The 24,009-nt window shown below is 42.7% G+C and overlaps 1 protein-coding gene across 12 annotated transcripts in view; it reads right to left on the bottom strand.

Annotated features, from left to right (window-relative positions):
• The window catches only part of Arhgef11 (Rho guanine nucleotide exchange factor 11), a 120,762-nt gene that overhangs the window by 32,046 nt on the left and 64,707 nt on the right, over positions 1 to 24,009 (bottom strand). For 5 of the 12 annotated variants that reach the window (XM_015995306.3, XM_042279252.2, XM_042279249.2 and 2 more), the window contains exons 2-12: positions 22,795 to 22,827; positions 21,143 to 21,234; positions 20,122 to 20,220; positions 17,227 to 17,276; positions 16,539 to 16,596; positions 15,275 to 15,453; positions 14,443 to 14,514; positions 8,513 to 8,632; positions 6,393 to 6,438; positions 5,798 to 5,874; positions 4,668 to 4,805 (exon numbers count right to left, since the gene is read on the bottom strand). In XM_015995306.3, the coding sequence (XP_015850792.1) occupies positions 4,668 to 4,805; positions 5,798 to 5,874; positions 6,393 to 6,438; positions 8,513 to 8,632; positions 14,443 to 14,514; positions 15,275 to 15,453; positions 16,539 to 16,596; positions 17,227 to 17,276; positions 20,122 to 20,220; positions 21,143 to 21,234; positions 22,795 to 22,827 (964 nt within the window). The remainder of the gene's footprint in view (positions 1 to 4,667; positions 4,806 to 5,797; positions 5,875 to 6,392; positions 6,439 to 8,512; positions 8,633 to 14,442; positions 14,515 to 15,274; positions 15,454 to 16,538; positions 16,597 to 17,226; positions 17,277 to 20,121; positions 20,221 to 21,142; positions 21,235 to 22,794; positions 22,828 to 24,009) is intronic. The other 7 variants (XM_015995309.3, XM_076574368.1, XM_076574370.1 and 4 more) reach the window with 3 other exon arrangements.

The following is a 24,009-nucleotide window of genomic DNA, read 5'->3' as shown; positions in this document are numbered from 1 at the left end:
TCCCTAACACTTTCCTTGACCTTGTTTTTCTGGACAGCCACCTACCTCTAACCCCAGAATGACTGAAAGACCCTGAATGTACTGGAAGAGGGAGGCCCTGAAGCCTCTCACACGTCCAAGACCCTCCAGCCTTGTATCACCCGGTCTCTGAAGCCCATGCTATCTAGATCCCTAGGCTCTGGCAGAAGCACCAACAAGACCAGATTTTAGCTTGCTCGGGGAGACTTTTTAGAAATAAATTTATTTAAAGGAAGTGTTTGTACAAGTATCTATTGGATATCCAGCATACTCCCCTGCTCCATGCTTTCCCCTGTGCCTCTTCCTCCTATTGGTCCCCTTTGTCTCTGGGGACGGTCATGTCACAGACACAATACATGATTTTCTATATCTACAGAAAGCCAAAAAATAGCAGGTGAACAAAAACATACGCTATTTGTCTCTTTTAATTTGGTTTTATTCTTATAATTAGCTCCATTTGCATCAATTTTTATGCAAATGAAAAGAGTTGGTTCTTCATTTTGACTGAAAAATTCCACAGTGTACATGCACTACATTTCCTTTATTCCTCTGTTGCTCAACACCAAGGCTGGTTCCATAACTCAGCTACTGTGAACTGTGCTGCTGTAAAAATGGACATGCAAGTGTCTGTAATCTGGAGTGGTACAGACCATCATTCGTTATAAAGCAATTTTCTCTAAGATCAAACAGTCCATCCTGCAGGAAGCTCCTTATGACTCAGGAAGTAAACAGCTCAGAAGCTTCAGGAAATTCCTGGGACTGACCAAATGCACCAGGCCACTCCTTCCCCAGGCATATAAAAACAGACTGCTGAGAAATACCCTCAGGCCTGGAAGAGACACTCTTGTCAAGTGGACTGTAAGTTATACTCTAGGTTTCCAGCTTTCATGCTAGGGTGGACTTTTGATGATGCCTCTATCTTTGAATATTTCTGCTCCTGTAACTAACTCTTCACCCATACTCCCATAAGTAACACCAATAAAAACTCAAGTTCACCCAGTTAAACTTTGGTGGTATCCATACTTTAGTCTGCCGTCTGTTCTCTATCTGGGGTAAGCAGATGTTTGTTCAGGTTGCCCCAGAAATAGTGTCACACGACAGTCACACAGAAGACCTATTTTTAGTTTTTCAGAAATCTTCATATTGACTTCTACAGTGGCCAGGACTAGTTTATACTACCACCAGCAATATATAAAGGTTCCCTTTAGTCTACATCTTCACCACCCTGTTACCTGTTTTCTTAATGATTGCCATTCTGTATGGGGTAAGATGGATCTCAACATCTTACATTCCCTGATGGTTAGTGAAGTTGAATATCTTTTCAAGTTTATTGACCATTTGTATTCCATATGTGTGTGTGTGTGTGTGTGTGTGTGTGTGTGTGTGTGTGTGTGTGTGTGTGTGTGTGTTTGTTTGTTTTTCAAGACAAGGTTTCTTTGTGTAGCTTTGGAGCTTGTCCTGGAACTCACTCTGTAGACCAGGCTGGCCTCAAACTCACAGAGATCCACCTGCCTCTGCCTCTTGAATGCTGGGATTAAAGGCGTGCACCACCACCACCCGGCTGTATCCCATATTTTGCGAACTGTTTCTTCACTTCATTAGCCCATTTATTAACTGAGTTTTTGATTTCTTGCTGTTTTTTAAAGTTTCTCTTAGTTTTTTTTTTTTACAGTATTTGTATACTTTAGGTACTTTTTTCACTTAGATTTTATTTTATTTTTACTTATGCGTATGTGTAACTCTAGTTCGAAGGGATTTGATGCCTTCTTCTGGCCTCTAAGTATGTATGTGGTACAGACATACACCCAGGCAAAATACTCATACACATAAATAAACAAAATCTTTAAAGCAAAACAAAAACCCTCCTATTATACAGCCTTCCTTTCTCCCCCCCACCCCCTTTTGAGACAGGGTCTCCCTACATAGCTCTGGCTGTCCTGAAACTCACTCTGTAGACCAGGCTGGCCTTGAATTTACAGAGATCCACCGGCTTCTGCCTCCCAAGTGCTGGAATTAAAGCTGTGCACCACCATGCCCAGCTTACATTATAAAATTTCTTTTTATAATGAAAAAAATCAATTAAATACTAATAGATTCTACCTCATTACAATAAACACTGTTCTTGACCTTTACTACTGCTAAAATGATTCATCAAAAAGTGATAGTTTGGATATAACACCTCTGAACTTCTCACACCAATGCCTTCCAGGGTAAGAAATTTATCACTGGTTGATTGGGTGATTTCAGGTGAAGTGATATTTGGTGAGCCTGGAACAATTTTAGGTGGTACCTAGACATGACATTAAACAGTAGTCAAAGTGTAAGAGAGTTGCCGGGCGGTGGTGGCGCACGCCTTTAATCCCAGCACTCGGGAGGCAGAGCCAGGTGGATCTCTGTGAGTTCGAGGCCAGCCTGCCTGGTCTACCAAGGCGCAATGCTACACAGAGAAACCCTGTCTCGAAAAAACCAAAAAAAAAAAAAAAAAAAAAAAAAAAAAAAAAAAAAAGTGTAAGAGAGTTAATTTCAGTTCCCATTCAATCCCTTTGATTAATCCAAATAAAGCTTCAGCCTGCTGTTAGTCTATCTTTATATCTTTACAAAGGGAAATTCCACCTCAGACTTAATAACAAGCAAAAGAATCTAGCTAGAGTGAAAATATGATAATATATAAAATTTATGCATAGATAATAAATTTAAATAGATAAATTTTGTTATTATTAAAATATTTTAGGTTAAATTTAAATAAATAAATTTTATGTGTTTTTATTAATTTCTTTATTTTTATTTTATGTGTACAGGTGTTTTGCGTGCATGTATGTCTATATACTCATGCATGCAGTGACTGTGGAGGCCAGAAGAGGGTGGGAGATCTTCTGGAGCTGGAGTTACAGATGGTTGTTGTTCTGATTAGTTTTATATCAACTTGATAACACACTAGAGCCACCTCAAAGGAGGGAACCTCAACTGAGAGAAAATGCCTCCAGAAGAGCCAGCTGCTGGGCATTTTCTTAACCAGTGATTGATGAGGGAGGTTCCAGGCCATTGTGGAGGTGCTGTCCCTGGGCTGGTGGTTCTGGCTTGTATAAGAAAGCAGGCCAAGCAAGCCAGTAAGCAGCATGCCTCCTTAGCCTCTGCATCAGCTCCTACCTTCACGTTCTTGCTCTGCTTGAGTTCCTATCCTGACTTCCTTTGATGAACTGTGATGTGGAAGTGTAAACAAATAAACCCTTTCCTCCCCAAGTTGCTTTTGGTCATGGTGTTTCATCACAGTGATAGTAATCCTAACTAAGACAGTTGTGAACTGTCATGTGGATGCTGAAAAACCTAACTTGGATCTTCTGGAAGAACAGCCAGTGCTCTCAATTGCTGAACTATCTTTCCAGCCCTGAATTTTATGTATTTTTATAATTCATGATACAGTCACATAATTTGGGAGCCGAAATGATACAAAGGGTAAATCAATGACGTCTCTCTTCTGTTCTGAGGCTCTGGAGGTGCTAGCCACCAGCTTCTCATGCATTCATCTGGAGATGGCTCATGAAGGAGGCATCCTTTTAACATTAATGGCAGCTTTCTTTCTCCTTTATTCTGTATGTTTCTAGATAAGGCTTTACAAAATAATTTCTAAACATGTGTGCTGCCTTACTTACACTTACCTTGCATTTACAGTGTGTGATACTGGTTTTAATTTGAAGCAATGACAAATATCCTTTAAAATGAATTTAAGAAAGTAAGCTTAGCCTGGCACTGTGGTACATGCCTTTAATGCCAGCACCCCAGGATAAGGGCAGGCAAATCTCTGTGCATTTAAGACCAGCCTGGTCTACACAGCCACTGTCTCTAACAAACAAACAAAAGAAATAAAAAATTAAGCTCGAAGAAAATATATATTAAGGAAAATAACACTATGCAACTGGAATGTGGATTTGGAAAAACATTAGTACAGTGGTGAATTTTACAGAATACTGTTTTAGGAAGCCAGTGTCTGTTAGCATCTATCTGTACTATGACAGGCAATCCCACCCATGGCTACACAGCTCGGGTTCTTTGAAGGATTTTGCCTTGAGCCAATATCCGTCTTTCTGAAATATTCCCAGACCTAGTCCCACCTTTGAGAGCAGGGCCTTTCAAGTCACTTTTTGCACTCTTTGAGGAGCCTGAGGGCGGGGCTTGGAAGGCAGCTTAACAAGGAAAGATCCCAAGCATGCTGAACTTTTATTTGTTTTCTGTATTAGGATTCCAGTAATAAGGTTTATTATTTAATATACAAAATGGGTTTCATTATGACATTTTCATACAGCTATATCACTGTATTTCACTGTTATTCATCCCCTTGCCCTCAGTTTGACTGAAGCAAAGTTTTGCTAAGGGAAGGGAAGCATTCTGAACAGACACTACTTTTTATTCTATCCAGACATGAAAAGATCTACCAGCAGTCTTTCCCTTATCTTCAGTGTCCTGACAGACACATCTACTGACTCTTCACACAGAAACCGATCTACTTAACTTCCCTCTTTTCTATTTGTGTTCTAGGTGACTATCTCCTTGAGGGTTGCCAGAGCAGAGTTTAGTCAGATTCTTCAAGATTACACACTGGTGACAACCCTAGCCTCCAGCAGAAAGACAGACTGGGGTGGTTCCTGTCTCACCTGGTCGTCCGGTGGGAGCGCGGGTGCATCTGAGCTCTGTCGCCTGTGGTGCTGGGCCACTCTCGCCAGGACTACAGGGGAGGTCTGAGGGCTGTCTAGTCCAGGGTCGGACAATACCGAGTTCCGATTCATCAGAGACTAGAGGAAGAGAATTCTGTGATAGGAACCTCGTTCAGACAACACTCTGGGCTCAGCTTGCTTTGTAATGGTAACGCGCTGACAGCCACAACATTTTTGATTATATATTACTCCACTAACCTTCTGACAGCTCATGAGGGAAACTCAACCCACTTTTCCCAGGGAGCCAGGCCTCAGAAAGGTCACGAGAGTCACTGAAGGCCAAAGAGCTTGTGGTATATATTCAATCAGGAAGTTTTGGTCACAGTTCACACACTTCACTGCCAAATGTATCACCTTGCATGGATGCAAACTACAGGTCAGCTAGGCCCACAGTACACCCCACCACTCTCTGGTGACTTTCCCACACATCTGTTCTCTTTCAGCTACCCATCATTCTCTCCCCAATAGTCAGTCACCAGCGCTCAGACAAGGAAACTCCAAATGTTACCTAAATTACATTTTGAGTATGCTTTTTTTAAAAACACTTATTCCCATGTTTAATAAGTCCGGCTAAATAGACATTTTACTGTTGTCATCATCTGCCACTCATTTTTATATTCATAATCTTATATGCCAACTGAGAGCATCTGGAAGAGAGATAACCTTGGAGATTAAAAAAAAATCTGAAAATTCATGGCTGAAGTAGAAAAAGATGTGCAGCAAAGTAAGTAAGCGTCACACCTGACTTGGTGGGGTTCACTAACTTGCTCTCAAAGATGAGTCCAGTGATAACACTGGCCACCTCTTCACCTTACACTTTACGCCACAACAGAGCCAATCGCCTGTGATAAAATACAAGCCGGATGTGATAATCCAGCATAAGGATGCATGTCAGAGCCCTTCGGAACCAGAGCACAGTGGCTAGACCCCTAAAACTGGAATTGCAGAGGAGGTGTCCAGATGACGGGCCAGGGCCTTCAGCAGCCGGCGGGCAGCAGAGCCGTCTCGCGCCCCGGGGTGGGAAACTGAATGCACACATTTTAAATGGGCCCGTGCCTGCTGGCACTCACCTCACTGACAGAGGGAAAGCGTTCTGTCCCAGAGTCCAAGCCACTGTCGGCCTCCTGGGAATCCAGAGAGAGGCGGCCTGAGAAGAAACCAGTTCAGACGGTTTAGAAAAGACCTCAGGCCTTTATTCTGGGCACCAGGCAGGAAGGGGAGCTGCCGTCTTCCCTTCTCTATCAGCTGCCCTCCACTCGTTCACCTCAGGACCGGCAGGCTCCTGATGCCCTCTCTTACTCTCCTCATAGCCAGCTTCGGCCTCCGTCTGCATCTGGGCACAGAACCCGTCACCTCCTAAAATAAGACCCTGGCGTCCTCTTACAGCCGCTCTTGGTCTCCAGCTCACTCCTAACCCTCTTTCCGTCACCAGCCCTCTTCATAAGAATTTGTTAAGCTCTCAAGTGCCACATCTGTCAGGCAAGCTGCTGTCTGGACCTGTCACCCCAGGAGCTCCTGTTTCTTACCTAGCCATCGCTTACTTCTCTACATCCAACTGCCCTGTGTATGGGTATCGCTTTTTCCTCATTATTCTAGAATCTGCCCTATTGGGAGAGACCAACACAGAAGAGAACTCGTATATACCAGAGGACGATGGGAACTTACCTTCAGATGTTCTCTGGCTGGTGTCACCGTAGAGTGGAAGAATGTCCTAAAAGAGAAGACCAGATGGTGGGAAATGTCTCCGAGCCTCCCCCTCTCCTCTTTCCTTCTTCCAGTCAGAGCTGTGCTTGCTTTTATAGCACATGGCCACTTCTGCTTTACTGCTGGGAAATGCCCCGCTTTATATGTGCAGCCTGAGGAGGTGGTGACCCCTAATGGTGGAAAGGAGCTTTACCATCATTGTAAGAATTAACGAAAACCTCCCTTCACTTTTCACCCTGGACTTCAGTGGCTTTATTTGGGCTGGATACAGGAAACGATTTTCTAACCATCAAGGAATAAAAAAAAAAAAAAATCCCAAGCCTGCACTGAGGAAAGATGTTAAATATCTGTGTCAGGGCTAGAGAGATGGCTCAGTGGTTAAGAGCACTGGCTGCTCTTCCGGAGGACCTAGGTTCAATTCCCAGCACCCACATGGCTGCTTACAACTGTTTGTAACTCCAGTTCCATGGGACCGGACACTCATGGCAAAACACGAATGGACATAAAATAAAAATAAATAATAAAAAGATTTGTTTAAAAACCATCCATGTCGCTGGGCGGTGGTGGTGCATGCCTTTAATCCCAGCACTCGGGAGGCAGAGCCAGGCGGATCTCTGTGAGTTCGAGGCCAGCCTGGGCTACCAAGTGAGTCCCAGGAAAGGCGCAAAGCTACACAGAGAAACCCTGTCTCAAAAAGCTCCCCCCCCCCAAAAAAAAAATCCATGTCTGTGGGGAAGTACTGGTGTTGGCATGGAGCTCAGTCCTTAACTGCATTCAATCTTTCAGCAACTCCAGGTAGAAGAGGTTATTCCCATGATACAAACAAGGAGACAGAAAGAAGCTCAGATGTTTACTGATCTTTCTAAGCCACATTCTAAATGAAAACAACAAAACAAAAAACTAGGGCTAGAGCTCTAATGTCCTGATTCTCACCTCAGAATCTCAGGTTCCTGTTACACAGACACCAACAGTGGCAGCACCCACACACCCGCGCGCGCGCGCGCGCGCACACACACACACACACACACACACACACACACACACACACAGTGCTGGTGGCATGCTTCAGTTCAGCAATATCTTACTAGGTGGATTGTTGTGTCCTTCTATAAATGAGAAAACGAAGAGAGGCTCTTAGTGGTTAGGTTACTTGGCCATGAGTCTGAAAGCTGAGGGGAACAAGACCTGGCAATCAAAACTAGATGGTCTATGTCCATAATCTAAGCCATCTACCATATGATATGAAAGTTCCTTCAGAAACGTGAATCTTTAAAGTTTTATTTGCCTATGTTCTTACCAACTTCAGAACAGAACAGTTTAAAAAGAAAGCCAAATGCCTTAATCAAATTTCAAAAAATATTTTAAAAAGATTGATTTATTTTTATTTTATGTGTACGGGTATTCTGCATGCACACATGTAGGTGTACCATGTGTGTGCTATGCCCATGAAGCCAGAGGAGGGGTTGGGTCCCCTGGAAGAACAGGTAGTGCTCTTAACTGCGAGTCATCTCTCCAGCTCCACCTTAAACCATTTCTATGGGTTAGGGAAACTACTGTCTTGGATACCACAATTTCCTAATGTCAGTATTTATGCTTACCAAAGAACTGAGGCTTGATGGATATAAGCAAGATAGTAAAGTCCCCGAGGAGAAGAATAGATCAACAACCTCCTCCTGTATGGCATTTTCTAAAAAGTACATTTGGCTCTTTCTCAACTGACTAACGGAGGCTGACTTGGAAAGACTTGGGTTCCTTTGAGGAGATCCTTAAAGGAAAGCTACCAGACGATGCTGAGTGATGCCAGAGTAGGAATACACACTCTTGAGGAAACTACTCAGAAGGGAGGAGTAATTAGTAGACGGAAGCAGACTAGTTGATTTCTATTTCTTCTTCTCAGTAGCAGGGCATGAAACAGGGCTGTGTCTTTCTATGGTATCACCGGTAGCACTGCAGTAGGACTCAGCTTCTTTGGTGCTCATCCTGCCATGGCCCAAGAGGCCTTCTGCTCTGCCTTTCTCCTTCTATACTGGTCCCTCCGCATGGTGCTGTCCCTGGAGCAATGCCTACTACCACTCACTCACCACTGAGCCACCAGTCTCCTGCTGGATCTTCAGCTGTAACTGAGTGACTCGCCGCCGGGCACCTTCGATTTGCTCTTCTAGCAGGCTGGCGGGGTTCCGACTATACACCTCACAGATACGCTAGGGAGGGGTGAGGAGAAAGAGGAGGAGGAAGGGGAAAGGCAGAGGAGTGGTTAGTAGAGGATAGATGACTTACCAGCAGTAAGAACAGGCAGCTATCACAAAACAGAGAAGAGAAGAGATTTCTGTCTGCTAGTAGATGCTTGCATCTACTTAGGATTATTTAGGATCATTAGGATTAGATCATTTAGGATTAGAAAAAAATGGGGTGACTGGTGGGAAACAGAATATATGAAACAGCTGAAGAAAGGAAAAAACCAAAAACATCAAACCAAAAAACCAAAAGGCCTTCCTTAGTCTGACCTATTTTTTAAGGGTTGGATGAGGTCCCACATCGTACATGAGATCTTCCTCAACTTGCACTTGTGTGAAGTATTGAAGTGACTATCCAGATCACTACACAGAAAATGTTAAGGCAAACCTAACATAATGACAATGTCAACTAAGGAGAGGAAAAGCTTAATTAGAGAAGCCAGAAGCCTTGCTTCATTAGAAGTGTCTGTTCTACCTCCTCTAAAGCATTTACAGCAGGCAGCAGAGCGAGAGCTCAGGGCGGAGGAGACTGGCATTGTATCTTAGCACCTCTGGCTGTGTAGGCTTAGGCAAGCTTGACTACATCTGTCAAGAATGGAGACGACAGTATCTGTATCATGAGATGACCCTAAGATCTGAATAACACCGTCTAACATGCTCGCCAGAGTGGCTGTGGCGGTGATATGCTTTTGTACAAAGGAATCAGCAGTAAAACTTACTAAACGAAGATGTTAGGTTTATACATGAACTGACTTCATCTGAAGCTTCCAGCTACCTGCCGACCTTGTTAAAATTCCTTACATTTTAGATTTAATCTTTTCCATGCCTATCAAGCCCCAAACATCCCCTGTCTCAGCAGATCATATTATCTGAAAAGAACTCTTCCAACACTACTCCATTTCAAAACATCTGCATCATCTGTTCTCCTGACTCAGAAGTCAAATTCCTGAGCACTCTGAACCACCGATTGCTTTGAGTCTTTCTTAGACACCATTCAGATACCCTTAAAGTCTTTTTCAAGTGGTTCCTTCCCTTTAAAGACATCTACATTCCCTAAATTAAAAGCAAACTCCCACAATACAATTTTTTCTATCAATCCAGGTTTTTTTTTTTTTTTTAAGCCACAGCCCATTTTTTCTTGCTTTCCTCACCACCTCAGCAGCTACCCTCCCCTTAAAAGATCAAACAGCAGCAAACGATGCGGATATCAGAGGTTGGAACAGTGCCACAGCTCACACAAATCTTCAATCAATTTTTAGATATTGCCTCTCTAACTCACTGTGTTGTTTTCAGCCAGACCCTAGCTTCAATGACTACGCTGTTGCTGAGGACACCCTAATCTCCTTTCTCCAGAGCCGTTTCCAGAGGATATCTACCTAAGTGCCTCACAGGCAGGCTTAATTCACCGAAAGCTGACCTCCATTACTGTCCTGTAAGCCTTGCTCCTGTGACCTATTTGACTCCACCCATGGCACCCCAGGCACCCAACTCAGAGCCATCCTTTACTCTTTTTTTCTCCTTACCAGATGGTAAGTTTCCCTAATGTGACTTCCGAGACGTCTCTTTCCTGTTCTCTCTTTTTTGTTCTAACGTCTAGTTCTTGTCAAATCTGTCATCATCTCCTGCATACCACAGTAGTTGCCACCAAAGTTTCTTTATGTCAATCACTTAACACGGACTTATTTTTATTTCTTTAGCGTGTGTGCACGTGCCTCAGTGCTATGTATGTGCAGGTACCTGCAAAGGCCAGAAGAGGCATCCGGTACCTTGAAAAGGGAGTTACAGGCAATTGTGAGTGGCCCAGTGTGGATGCTGGGAACTGAGCTCTGGTCCTCTGCAAGAGCGGCAAGTACCCTTAAGTATTCTTTTCCCCCCCCAAAGATTTCTTTATTTATTTATTATATATACAGTGTAATGTCTGCATGTATCCTGCAGGTCAGAAGAGGGCACCAGATCTCATTACAGATGGTTGTGAGCCACCATGTGGTTGCTGGGAATTAAACTCAGGACCATCTCTCCAGGCCCCCCTTAAGTACTCTTAACGGCAGAATCATCTCTCCAGCTCCAAAACCACACATCTCTTAAGAAGATTGCTTTGAAAATCTTTGATCAATTCCCACAGTCTTTAGCAGCAACTCCAAGATCTTTAAGTGACCTGAATCACTTCCCAGTCACTGTCCTGCACTGTTACTTCAGTGTTTTGGTCACAGTGGACTGAAGCCACTCAACTGTCACCTCCTGAAAGCTTTGATAGGAACTGCATAAATCACTCATGCTTTCAGGATTCCACGGTGCCCAAAATTATTTTCAAGTTTGTCATTAAGATATAATTCATATAATTAAAACTTATTTAAACTACTCTGTCTTTGAGCATTTGCCTATTCTGGACATCCCATATAGATGGAACTGCAACATTTGTGAACGTTTGTCTGTCCTCCTTCATTTAGTATGCCTTCAGGGTTCTTCCACTTATAGCATGTATCAGTACTCCATTATTTTTTATGGCTAAATATCCTACCGTGTTATAAATATACCACATTTTTCTATCAGTTGATAGACTCTAGGTTGTTTCCTTTTGGCTGTTACAGAGATAGTTGTCATGAATGTTCATGTACAAATTTTGTGTGAATATGTATTTTCAGTTCTTCTTGGTCCCTATCTAGGAGTGGATTTATTGGGTTACACAGTATCTGTGTTTAACATCGGGAAGAACTGTGTAATGTTTCCCTGTGACTGTATATTTTATATTCCCACCATCAGTGATGCAAATAGATTAGATAATGAGCTTGCAGACAGAACATAAACAAGTACTTCTCAGGTTTGTCTACAACTCTTAACAGCATGCAACTTTCCATTATTCTGGCTATAAAAGTCCTAGTATCTTGTCGTTTTGAGAAGCAGTTCCCCATCTTTTCACATGCTTATCGGCCATTTGTAGTTCTTTGTTATTTTTAGGGCTGTTTTTCACTACATAATCTACGCTGGCCTCCAAATTGCGATCCTGCCTCAGATTTCAAGTGTTGGAATTACAGGTATATGTCACAATGCCTGACTTGTGTTTTCTTTAGAGAACTATTCAAATTCTTGGCTCATTTTATTTAGTATAAGAACAAAGCTTATGGGGCCGGAGAGAGGATCTGACACCCTCTTCTGGACTTTGAGGGACCTGAACACACACACTCTTAAAAAAATAATAAAAACACTTCAAAAAGAACAAAGCTTATAAAAATATCTAAAATATTCAAATACCATTTTGAATTAGTCAGCTTCCTACATATTTTTTTTTTTTTTTTTTTTTTAATTTGGTCGTTGTTGGCTTGCTTCTAGTGATGAGTAGGAATTGAATTCGGGATCTAGGCAAACATTCTAACCACTGGAAAACATCATACCTCTTGTCAAATTTTTAACTGTGTTGTCTTTTTTTTTTTTTTTTTTTATTTTATGTGTAAGGGTATTGTGCCTGCATGTGTGTCTGAGTACCACATATATGAAGAGCCCACTAAGGTCAGAGAGAACATTGGATCCCCTGGAGCTGGAGTTAGATCTAGACAGTTGAGAGCTGCCATGTGGGTGTTGTGAGTTGAACCTGGGTCCTCTGGAAGAACAGCCAGTGCTCTTAGTATCTGAGCCATTTCTCCAGTCCTGTTATTTGTCTTTTCATTCTTGAAGTGGAAGAGTTCTTTACATATTCTAAGGTAATAAGACCCTTAATAGATATATGATTGTGAAATACTTCTTCTATTCTGTGAGCTGCCCTTCTGTTTATTTTTTATTTTATTTCTTTATACACAAACGTTTTAATTTTGGTGATATCCAATTATCTTTTTTTGGGGAATGCTTGTACTTTTAGTACCATAAAGAAACCACTGGTTAATCCAAGGTTATGATGATTCATACTCATGTTTCCTTCTAAAAGTTTAATATTTTCCTTTCTTTGTTATTTATATCTAACATAATGGAAATGCTCTGTACATACGGTACTGAAGAAATAATGACAAGAAAAACATCTGTGCATGTTCAGTTCAGATCAAGCCCCCCTTTCTCCATCTTGAGTTTTATGCGCTTATTTATTGAGATTTTATTAATCTATTTTTAATTAAATTTTGTTAATTATGTGACATAAGGGTACAGATTAATTCTTTGTTTGTAGATATCCAGTTGATCTAGTACCATTTGTTGACAAGACAAACACTACTGAATAGTCCTAGTACCACTGTTGAAAACAAGCTGCTGTAAATGTATAGATTAATTTCAGAGCTCTGAATTCTAGTCCATTGACTTGTATGTCTAGCCTTATATTGTGACAGTGTCTTAGTAATCCAATGTGAGTATATAAGTAACACTTTATGATGTAGTATATCTTCATTTACTCCATCATGTCCTTTGGTATTACTGAAACTTCTTAAAGGAAAGGTACATCTCTCATTTATCTCTGCAACCATCCCACTCCTACCTCTAAGGTCACCCCCACTCATTGCTCTATGGAATACTTAGCACACTGCAAGAACACAATGCTTATTAAGTGTGTTTTCACAACTCCAGTTTGACCTAAACTGTTTCTTCACTAACAATGCCCTCAAATATTTTTTTTCTTTTAAATTTTGTTTATTTTTGAGTCAGGGTCCCTCTTTGCAGCCATGGTTGGCCTGAAACTTCTATGTAGACCAGGCAGGCCTCAAATTCACAGAGGTCCACTTACTTCTCTTTTCTAAGTGTTGGAATTAAAGGTATGTGCTATCATCCTGGCTACCCCCTTCTTTTTATCTAAAGTCCACTCTTCCAAACCCCACCAAACACCATTTCTACTGTGAAGCTTTTACATGCCACGGTAACGTTTTTATTACAGACTCTTTGTTCTTCCTACTTTCCTCTTACTAGAATTTGAAATTTCCCCCATTAGATTTGAGGCCCACTGAAGGGAGGAACTACCTCATCTCCATTTTTATATACCACAGGAACTAAAACGATGTTTTATACATATTAAGTTCTTATAGAGTGACCTATTCCAGCCAAATTAATCTTCTTGGACTCTGTGCCCATCACTTCCTAGACTGGCAATCTCTCTTCATCCTCTCCCTCATCAGTCTAGCCCAGCGTTCATCTGCCCATCCCTATCTCCCATGCTTACCTTTCTCCTCCTTGGAATCCTCTTAAGAACTATTCCAGTGAACATCAATTTTCCTGAGTTCTACTAGCCCTCCTTTTCGTCTGTTTATTTATTTGTCATTAGTTAGCACAGCCATCATCCTAATGTATTAGTCACGGATTCTGCTATCCTACTCACTCCACTGGTCTGCTTTAACAAACTCTGTTGACCGCCGGGCGGTGGTGGCGCACGCCTTTAATCCCAGCACTCGGGAGGCAGAGCCAGGCGGATCTCTGTGAGTTCGAGGCCAGCCTGGGCTACCAAGTGAGCTCCAGGAAAGGCGCAAAGATACGCAGAGAAACCCTGTCTCGAAAAACCAAAAAAAAAAAAAAAAAAAAAAACAAACTCTGTTGACCAAAGGCAACTCTTTAGTTTTTGTTTATTTGTTTTTGTTTTTTGTTTTTTGAGACAGGGTTTCTCTGAGTAGCTTTGGTGCCTGTCCTGGTCTTTAATGGTCTTGAGGCAGTACTTTTGTTTGCTGGGGATTGAACCTAGGGTCTCAAGTATGTGTTCTACCACATGTTTTACTCTAATTGGATATGGTCTACAAAATTCAGTTGCACACACTGGCAGACCGCTAGAGATTCCTTCACCAAGGTAAAGGCCGGGCTATCCTTCACAGTGATCTCACCTGTAACTCTTTCTCCTCCTGTCTCAGCATATTCCTGAGGATTTGGGTGGCATGCTTTTGAACTTCAGGATCCTAGGAATGGAAACATGACAGCAGTGAGACCTGGGGAGTGAGGAAAGCTGCTGAGAGTAAACCCCAAATAGGAGCACATTCTGGAGAACTCAATGCCTTGCTAGCATGCAATAAACATGCAATCTTTTTTTTTTTTTTAAACTACTGAACTTCTTAGATACCCTGGCTGTAATCAGCTTTAATACTGAATTATTTTCTAAATTCTCAAAGAACTGGTTCAGTCTTCTATTCAACCTAGAATCCTGTTCCTTACACATCTCTTCATCTTGCCCTCTTTCAAGTCTTCCTTCACATGGGCTTTTCTACTCTTGAGAACTACCTATTTTTCTTCTTTCTGACTCTCTCCTTTATTGATTGTCCACCACAGTTCACTCTTCCAGGAACCCCTTTTGCTCTGGAAAGCCAGTCTCTTCCTCTTGGACTTTCAAGCACACCCTCCCAACACCAACTGGCAACAATCTCTAAAGGATGCTTCTCTCCGTGCCTGGGGCCCAGGTAGGTGCCCTCTGAGAGTCTTCACACAGTGAGGATGCTATTGTAAAGCCTCATATGCATTCACAAAGGAGTAGGACACTAAGGTATGAACATCCTTTTATGCAGACTTCATTTTTGTTTAACTTTTTGGTGGTATTCACATGTCTCTATGGCCTATCTCTGCTTACCACAGCCCACTCAATTTAAGTTCCACTGAGGGAGATCTTCAAAGAGTCTCCAGACTCTAGGGCCTAGAGTGATCAGTAGGCATCAGGAAAACTATTACCTGCAGAGGTTTGGGTCCTGTAATGTGTTGTGGAGGTGGCAAGGGTGGAGGAGGAGGTGGTGGAGGAATCATGGGGTTAACTCTGGGTATTCCTGCCAGAGATGGGTTCTGCTGGAGCCCAGAGACACCAATGGAGGAAGGAGAAGAGCCCAGGAGGGTAAGTGCAACGTAAGCACCAGCTAGAAGAAAAGAAAAAGAGGCTTACTTGAATGCCACTGTTCAAGAAGAGGAGTTACTTAAACCACAAAGAAAATTATTTTTCTCCTTTCTTTAAGTCCCACAATCCTACAGATTAAAATCTCCTCCTTTTAGTTTTAGCCATTTTCTAATTTCTGCCCTCTTGCCCTGCACCAACCAAGTTCTCAATCTTTTACAGAGACCTCAACCAAAATTCCACTCATAAATGACTCTGGAAACACTCCCTATGGCCACCTCACCCAACCCTCCCCCCCCCCTTTTGCTTTTTCAATGTAGTCTGTCCCCCCCCCACCACCACCAAGATAGTTTTGTTTTGTTTTGAATATAGCTCTGGCTGTCCTGGAACTAGCTCTGTAGACCAGGCTGGCCTTGAACTCAGAGATCCATCTGCCTCTTCCTCCTGAGTGCTGGGACTAGTGTGTGCCACCACTGCCCAGCTCAAGGTAGTCTTTCAATGTAGCCAAGAATGGCCTTAAACTCAAGATCCTCCTCCCTCAGTTTAGGCACTGGGGTTGTGTGGGTGCACTACCATGCCCAGCTTCCTTCTTAAGCTCACTGAACTTTGAACCAATGTAAAGCCTAGCACACTCCCTGTCTGGTACACAACAGCCACTCAAACTCCATTCTCCCAAGATTCCCACCTGCTTTATTTGCTTCCTTAATATTGTTGCTTCTATTTGATTATCTGTATAGGCTCACTTGTTAGGTATTCCTGGCTAGAGTATTTTCGGCCCTCTTCTGCCTCCTTTGGAAGTTAATAAGGAAGATGTGAATGGAACAGAATGACATTTAAATGAAATGTGGTCTTAGTAGAATATGGCCAGGAGTGGTGGCAATGATGGTGTGCTAAAAATGAAGCTATCTATTGGGAGACTAATAGTGCCGCTACTTGACATCATACTGGGGCTCTGCAGCAGTTTAAGCTGATCATTCATGTTAAGACTAAAGATTTCAGCTGCCTCATTATCTACCTACAAATGAAGCCTCTCAGGTCAGTAAACCTGCCAATTTGTCCCAGAATCCACCAAGTCTATTTTCTTTAGTTGGTATGCCCTAACCAACTCACATTTGATAAGCTTCACCACCTCCAGGTGTGAGCTATTGGTCACCATGGTGCCGTTCACCTGTTGAAGGGACAAATAATATTGAGTAACAGTGCTGGAAAGCTTTTTCCAAGTCTAAAATGCTATTTCTCTAGGAAGTCATTTCCCAATGCTTTTAGTTACCTCTGGTTATGTGTTTACTCAAATTCACACTGTCAGTTTGTTCCAAACTGGCTTCTAAGTTTTCAGGGAGAAGACCCGTGCCTCCATCCATGAATGTTTTTCAGTTACACCTGTGTGTATTTACTGGCCCTATGGGCTTCTTCCTTACTGGAGAAGAAGTCTCTGCAGCTAGGACTTCTTTAAGTCAGGACTCCATTTTGCAAAGCCAGACCTACATTCAGAAGACTCTCTCATGTCAGCACTTTGTGAGGACAGACTAAGGTAAGAACCCGAAGGCCACAGCTGCTTCCTCTTAACCTTATTTTTTGTATTTTGTGAAGTATGGATAAATAAAAGCTATTCCAGAGAACTTAAAGGTTAGGAGCCTAGAACCTCAAAGCCAGCTGTCTTCATCCCTCCAATAAATCCCACCCTGATTTATTGGCTGCCAGTGTTAGTACTGAAATAAAATACAAGATAGGCCAAATCACTAGGCAGCCCCTGAACCTGCTACCACTGTAAGATGGAGGAGAGGTCAAGTTTACTCACTTTGATGATCCGGTCACCCTCTTTCACACCAGCTTTCATGGCTGCACCTCCTGGAGGAAGAAGAGCCAGTCAGCCAAATCCTATAACCACTCCTAAAAGCCACCGGATCTACACCAAAGTCCGTCTTAGATCACCTGCTCTGAAATTTTATATCAGAACTTCAAATCCTGGGTGGACGTCCAATTTTGCTCCAGCAACATGGTGAAACATGGTGACTTTTAATCTAGAGTAGACTTCATAAAGTCACACCTGCTGCTCTTCACCTAGCTCTCACAACCGGCTAATGTGGGAGACAAGTGCGGCTAGGATCTGAGAAGACTGTATTTTTGCTTCACTGGAATGTTTTAAGGTCAGATAGTTATTTGTTATTATCCCACGGGAAAGGTAAGTTTACTGTATTAAATATAGGTAGTAAAGTAATATTAAGAACTGAAGAAATGGATTAAAACAATAGCTTTCAAACTGGGGGCTTATAAGTCTTAAGTTCATAAAGACATTCTCTGGGTTCTTATTATTTCTAATGATATGACATTCTACTAAAATGACCTTTTAAACCATTGACAGTTTCTTCATTTGAGATGGACCATTTGAGACAGATCATATTAAGGTCTTCTGACGTTGGCTGACCAAGAGAGGTACTCAGAAGAACATGCTCTTGCCCTTTTCAACTGAGGGTGCAGAGGTTTTGCTCACTATATAGTTCTAAATAGCTTCTATTCTTAGCCTTAATTTATACCTAAGAAGCACAAGAACACTTAACAAAAACAAGTTAATGAGGAGCATAAATATTATATTTTGTGAATTTGCCCCAAGATGGTCATTAAATCTTATAAGTTATATTTATCTGTTAAACTCCTCACAAAGTACATCTAGATGGTTCTGGTATATAAAGTCTACTCTCCATTATAGCTTTTTTTTTTTTTTTTTTTTTAAATTAAGACTCCCCTCATCTAAAATGTACTATTTAGGGCTAGAGAGATGTTTCAGTGGTTAATAGCACTTACTGCTTTTGCAGAAGACCTGGGTTGGTACCCAGAACCACTCACAACCACCTGTAACTCCCGTTTCAGGGAATCCTATGCCCTCTTCTGGCCTCTTTGGGTAGGTTTATATATTATTATTTATTATTTATTATTATTTTGGCTTTTTAAAACAAGGTTTCTCTCTGTAGCCCTGGCTGCTCTCAAACTCAAGATATTGGCCTGCTTCTGCCTCCCAAGTGCTGGGTTTAAAGGTGTGTGCCAAAACATCTGGAGGTTTTTCTTTTCTGTTTTGTTATTTGTTACTCCACTATGTAGTGTCAGCTAGCTGGAACTCAGTATGTAGACCAGGTTGACCTTAAACACATAAAGAGATCTGTCTACTGCTTCCAAGTACTGAAAGCAAAAGTGTGTGCTACCATGCCCATCTCAAGTTTAATTTTTTTTTTTTTTTTTTTTTTTTTTTTTTGGTTTTTCGAGACAGGGTTTCTCTGCGTAGCTTTGCGCCTTTCCTGGAGCTCACTTGGTAGCCCAGGCTGGCCTCGAACTCACAGAGATCCGCCTGGCTCTGCCTCCCGAGTGCTGGGATTAAAGGCGTGCGCCACCACCGCCCGGCTTCAAGTTTAATTTTTTTAAATTAATTTTTTAAATTACTAGTTATTATAAGTACCCTGATGTTTATATATTCAGCCAAGATACCTACTTCCTCTCTAATTTCAAGCTATTGTTGTAGAATATTATTTTAAGATGTGTTACATTTGTTTATGCTGTGGCACATTTGTTGAATGATGCAAAGATGTGTTGCATTCTTTTATGTTGCATTTGTTTAACCCTGTGAAGCTGTTTCTTTGCCTGTCTAAAAACACCTGATTGGTCTAATAAAGAGCTGGCTGGCCAATAGCGAGGCAAGAAAAGGATAAGTGAGGCAAGCAGGCAGAGAGAATAAATAGAAGGAGAAATCTGGGAGGAAAAGAAGAAAGAGCAAGAGAACAAGGAGAGGAGGATGCTAGGGGCCAGCTACCCAGCCACCCACGGAGTAAGAGTGAAAGTAAGATATACAGAGAAAAAGGAAAAAGCCCAAAGGCAAAAGGTAGATGGGATAATTTAAAGTTAAGAAAAGCTTGCCGGGCGGTGGTGGCGCACGCCTTTAATCCCAGCACTCGGGAGGCAGAGCCAGGCGGATCTCTGTGAGTTCGAGGCCAGCCTGGGCTACCAAGTGAGCTCCAGGAAAGGCGCAAAGCTACACAGAGAAACCCTTTCTCGAAAAACCAAAAAAAAAAAAAATAAGGAAAGAAAAGCTGGCAAGAAACAAGCCAAGCTAAGGCCAGGCATTTATAATTAAGAATAAGCCTCCATGAGTGATTTATTTGAAGCTGGGTGGCATGGCCCCCCAAAAGAGCAAAACCAACCAACTACATTTTAGTGTTCCAATGTGGGGCTAGAGTAAAAGAAAATCTAACAAGCTATCAAATCTAACAAGCTATCTGCCAGTAGTTTTCCATATATAGCACATTTTAAAATGATTTATTTATTCTCTCTCTCTCTCTCTCTCTGTGTGTGTGTGTGTGTGTGTGTGTGTGTGTGTGTGTGTGTGTGTGTCACAATGTACTTTACCACTTGGTCTGTGATGGCTGATCTTGGTTGTCAACTTGACTACATATGGAATCAACCAAAAATCAAGCTGCTGGGCACAACTGAAAGAAATTCTACCTACTTTCTCAGTATGATGGAGACTTCCCCATGTGTCCATAGGGAGCTAGTTCTAGAATAATTCATTCACTGTCCCCTTGGGGGTCCCCCCATTCAAACAGTCTCCAAGTCACACAGCACCATTACACAGACACACACACGCACGCACGCACATGCACGCCTTCTGAGAACTGCCCATTGTTGACAGGAGGGTCACAGCACTCACCAGGGCGCACAGATTGTACCAGCACAACTCGATCCCCACTGACTGTGAAGCCAAAGCCATGCTGGTCCTTTTGGATGATGACACAGCGCTGAACAAGACCTGTGGGGTGGAAGATAGGATTTGGGCAGGCAGTCACACTGGAAGGTCAGTGTCTCCAAGCCAGCCAGTTTCTTTTTTAAGTAGCCTCCCCAGACTAACCCATTTCCCCAGATTCACCCTGTCCACATACGCTGCTGTAATATATACCATCCCCAATGACTGGTAAACACCTGTAATCGACTTTCTTTCCTACAAGGGAGGTGACCCTTCTCTAAGGTGCTGAAATGGTTGTCCCTTTAGGCTTGTATGAATGATACTGATTGAGGAAGGGGTAGGGCTAAGTCCAGCAGTACTCCTCAAGTCTAGTATTAAAGATAAGTAGCCCTGTGGGTTGACCAGAAATTTTACATTGTTATACCCAGTGAACACAGCAAATGGGACTCCAAAGCTTGTTGACTGATGTTACAGAGCTGGATAACTTGTGAAGATAAGTTAGGGTTGTTTCCCTGCCAAGTCCAGGAATGATAAATGTCAGGAGAAATCCTCTTATTCATATCAATATTCATGCATAGACTAAAAAGGGAGAAGGAAAGGAGAAAGGGGTAGTGGATACAAACTGTCTTTGCCATGGCTTTTTACCAGACACTGTACAATGTGATAGCACTCTGTGATGATAGGGGCATTGGCTCTAGAGTTAGAATAGAACTTGTTTCAAGCCTCAAGTCTGTCTCCAATAAGTGTGAGGGTGGGCAAGCTTCCTAACTTCTCCATGCTTCAGTTTCCTTATCTGCAAAATAAGAATATAAAACCCACTTCCTAGGTTGGCATAAGGAGACAACTGATATAAAACTCCTAACATAAAACCCAACACACATATGTGTTCAACATAAAGTGTAGGTGTTTTCCATGTGGGTGTACAGGATTTCTCTGTTGGGGTAGACACCTGTGTCTATGTGCTGATATCAATAAGGCAGTTAGTTACCTGTTGTCTCGGAGGCGTCAGAGGGCTGGCGGTGGTGGGATGGGGACGTGCGTTCAGGTGTAGAGTCTCCCAGAGAAGACAGGCTACTTAACCTGGAGAAGAAATAAAGAAAACACACCAGTAAGCTGGGCAGGGAGGGACCAGTGGAAGAGGCTCTGTTAAAGGAGGCCCAGAGTCTTGAACAATGACAGCCAACCCACCCACTTTGTAACCTGGTCATCCCAATAGGAGATTAATCATGTCTATGCTGCTGGCAACACCACCTATCTGGAATCCTGGCTGGGCAGGGCTAGAATGGTCTCTTTAATCCTCAGCAGGTATGAAGAGAGTCAGACAAGAGAGAGAGACAACAGCAGGACTGTGCCAACATCCATGTGCTTGCTGGGTCTTACCAGGCTGCAATGGGGCTGATGGAACAGAAAGGAGCAGCAGAGAAAATGAATGCAAGGAAAACAAACAGCTAGTTAGTGTTAGGTGATGATCTGCAAAAGAGGAGGAGACTGGAAGGGCATGGAGGGCCGGCACATACAGAGGCCTCTCTCTATGAGCACAGCAGAGCATTGAATGGCTTCATCTCTTTGTCCCTGAATATCTCACCTCTCTAAGGAGGCACCTGGACATTTAGAACTAACAGAACAGGGAAATGGCAACCTGAACAGGAGCATACCAATAGCCTGAGCCTCTGAAAAGTCAATTTACCTTCTGGATACCATGGAAGAATAGGAGTCTGGTCTATTGGTGACCATGTACTCCAACCTCACAATCAGACCATCCCTACAGCTAGCCTGTGGTATCCTGCTTAAAAATTAAGACCCCAAACCCTCTAAGTACCACATATCACCAACCAATAGATTTATTTATTGATCTCTTCTTTAATTAGGACTGATACAGGAACAGAAAACAAACTTAGAACACTGCTGTAGCTTGGCTTTTTAGAATGAGTTCAAGTTCACAGCTCCAGAATCAGTCGCTGCTGCTCTCAGGAAGGGACAATTCCCATCCTAGCTGTAAATAGTGACTAAGTGGAAGCTTATGTACAGAATCCCTGTGCACAGTGAGAGCACCAGAAATGATCTCATATCTATATAACAATACAGAACTTGTCCTTACAGAACTGTGTGTAACGAATGACCTCTATGATGCTATTAAGGAAAAAGAGATTTATGTGGGCATTTCAAGCAGTAGATAAAAGGGGAAAGATGGTATGTTTGCATATTTGCTATATATGCAAACATCTAGCATATCTTTGCGGGTATAAAAGAAACAACATTGGTTGTCTCCGAGGTGGGAAAGTGGTTGCCTGGGGAATAGGCACAGGACCGGAGGGAGACCTCTCATTATATTCTTTTTGTGCTTAATTCTGAACTCTGTGAGGATACTAACTTTTCAAGAGAGCCAGACGAGGTGGTAGACGACTACAACCCTGGCCCTGGGGAGGCTGAGGAAGGAAGACTGCTGAGTTCAAGGCAGTCTGGCCTTTTCAGACTGGCCTGGGTTATACTGTGAGACTGTAGTGTCAAAACCAAAACAGTATTCCCTCCTCCCCAACCAACCACTACCACCACCACCACCACCACCACCACCACCACCACCCTACACAAATTTAAAAAACGCCAAGCAGGGGATCTTTCCACCAGAGGCATCCCTCTTACCTGGACAGGTGAGACTGCTTTTTACTGGCTGATCTTTGGGTCAGAAAGAGGAAGACATCAAAGAAGAAGGACCCAGGAGAGAGTGATGCAGGACAGGAGGAAGAAAGAGAAAGAAAACAAAACAACATAAAACAGACAAGACACTGGAGATGGTTAGTTCAAAAGAAAAATCTCAATAGAACGAAGGACCAAGCAGAGCCAGGAGTTGATAGTCATGAGCTTATTATAATGCAAATTCACCAATTTGTCTACTTAAAATTCATCAGAGTCTCATCCTGTACTCAAGTAAATACTAACCAGGCCATTAGCCATAGCATCGGGTTGGCAGCCCCCTGCCAGAAAGGGCCTCTTGGAAAGGGTTTGTCAAGACTGTCTTTGGTGCCATCTGCTCCTCTGCTTTTTGCAGTGTACCCACAACATCCTCCTCCCAATCTCAAGCTGGCTCTGAATCTACCCAGAGACTTCCAGAGCAAGTCCATTTTTCCCTTGGTACACCCTGGGCCTCCTCTTACCTTCTTCTTGACTCTGGAAGGAAACTGGCTTTCCATATCCCTATCGAAACTGAGATTTTGTTGTTGTTGTTGTTGTTTTGTTTTTTTTGAGACAGGGTTTCTCTGTGTAGCTTTGTGCCTGTCCTGGAACTCACTCTGTAGACCAGGCTGGCCTCGAACTCATAGAGATCCGCCTGCCTCTGCCTCCCAGCGCTGGGATTAAAGGTGTGTGCCACCACCGCCCAGCAAAACTGAGAAGATTTATTTGAACTTGGAAGCACTTTTCTGTCTATATGTCTATAGCATGAAGACTCAGTCATAGCATGAAGTCTAACACTGAGTTCAAGCTTAGCAGGACTGCATTTGAGCTGTGTCATGATCAGGGCTACAAAACTGAAAGCAAGTGTCAATTATCTACTGAAGAAGACTGCTGGGGGCATGGGCAAAGGTCAGCTGACATGACCAGCCACTATAGGCTCTACTAAAAAACCGAAACAACAATACACGACAGGGCCAGTATGATGGAGAACAAGCAGATTATCACATTAGGTCCCCACCCCCAACCCCTGGACCTCCAAGGATTTTGGCCTGGTAAACAGGATTGTTATTGGCTAAACAAAGACCTAAAGGTGGGTTTCTGCTTACCAGGAACTTCCCTTAAACCACCAGGAACCTCCCTTAATCCTACCCAAAAAGTCAACTACTTCCTATAAGGGCATCCAGT

Source organism: Peromyscus maniculatus, chromosome 6, assembly GCF_049852395.1.
Source record: "Peromyscus maniculatus bairdii isolate BWxNUB_F1_BW_parent chromosome 6, HU_Pman_BW_mat_3.1, whole genome shotgun sequence".
Classification (NCBI taxonomy): domain Eukaryota; kingdom Metazoa; phylum Chordata; class Mammalia; order Rodentia; family Cricetidae; genus Peromyscus; species Peromyscus maniculatus.
The sequence above is the reverse complement of the archived record's forward strand: the minus strand, read 5'-3'. Positions and strand labels throughout refer to the sequence as shown.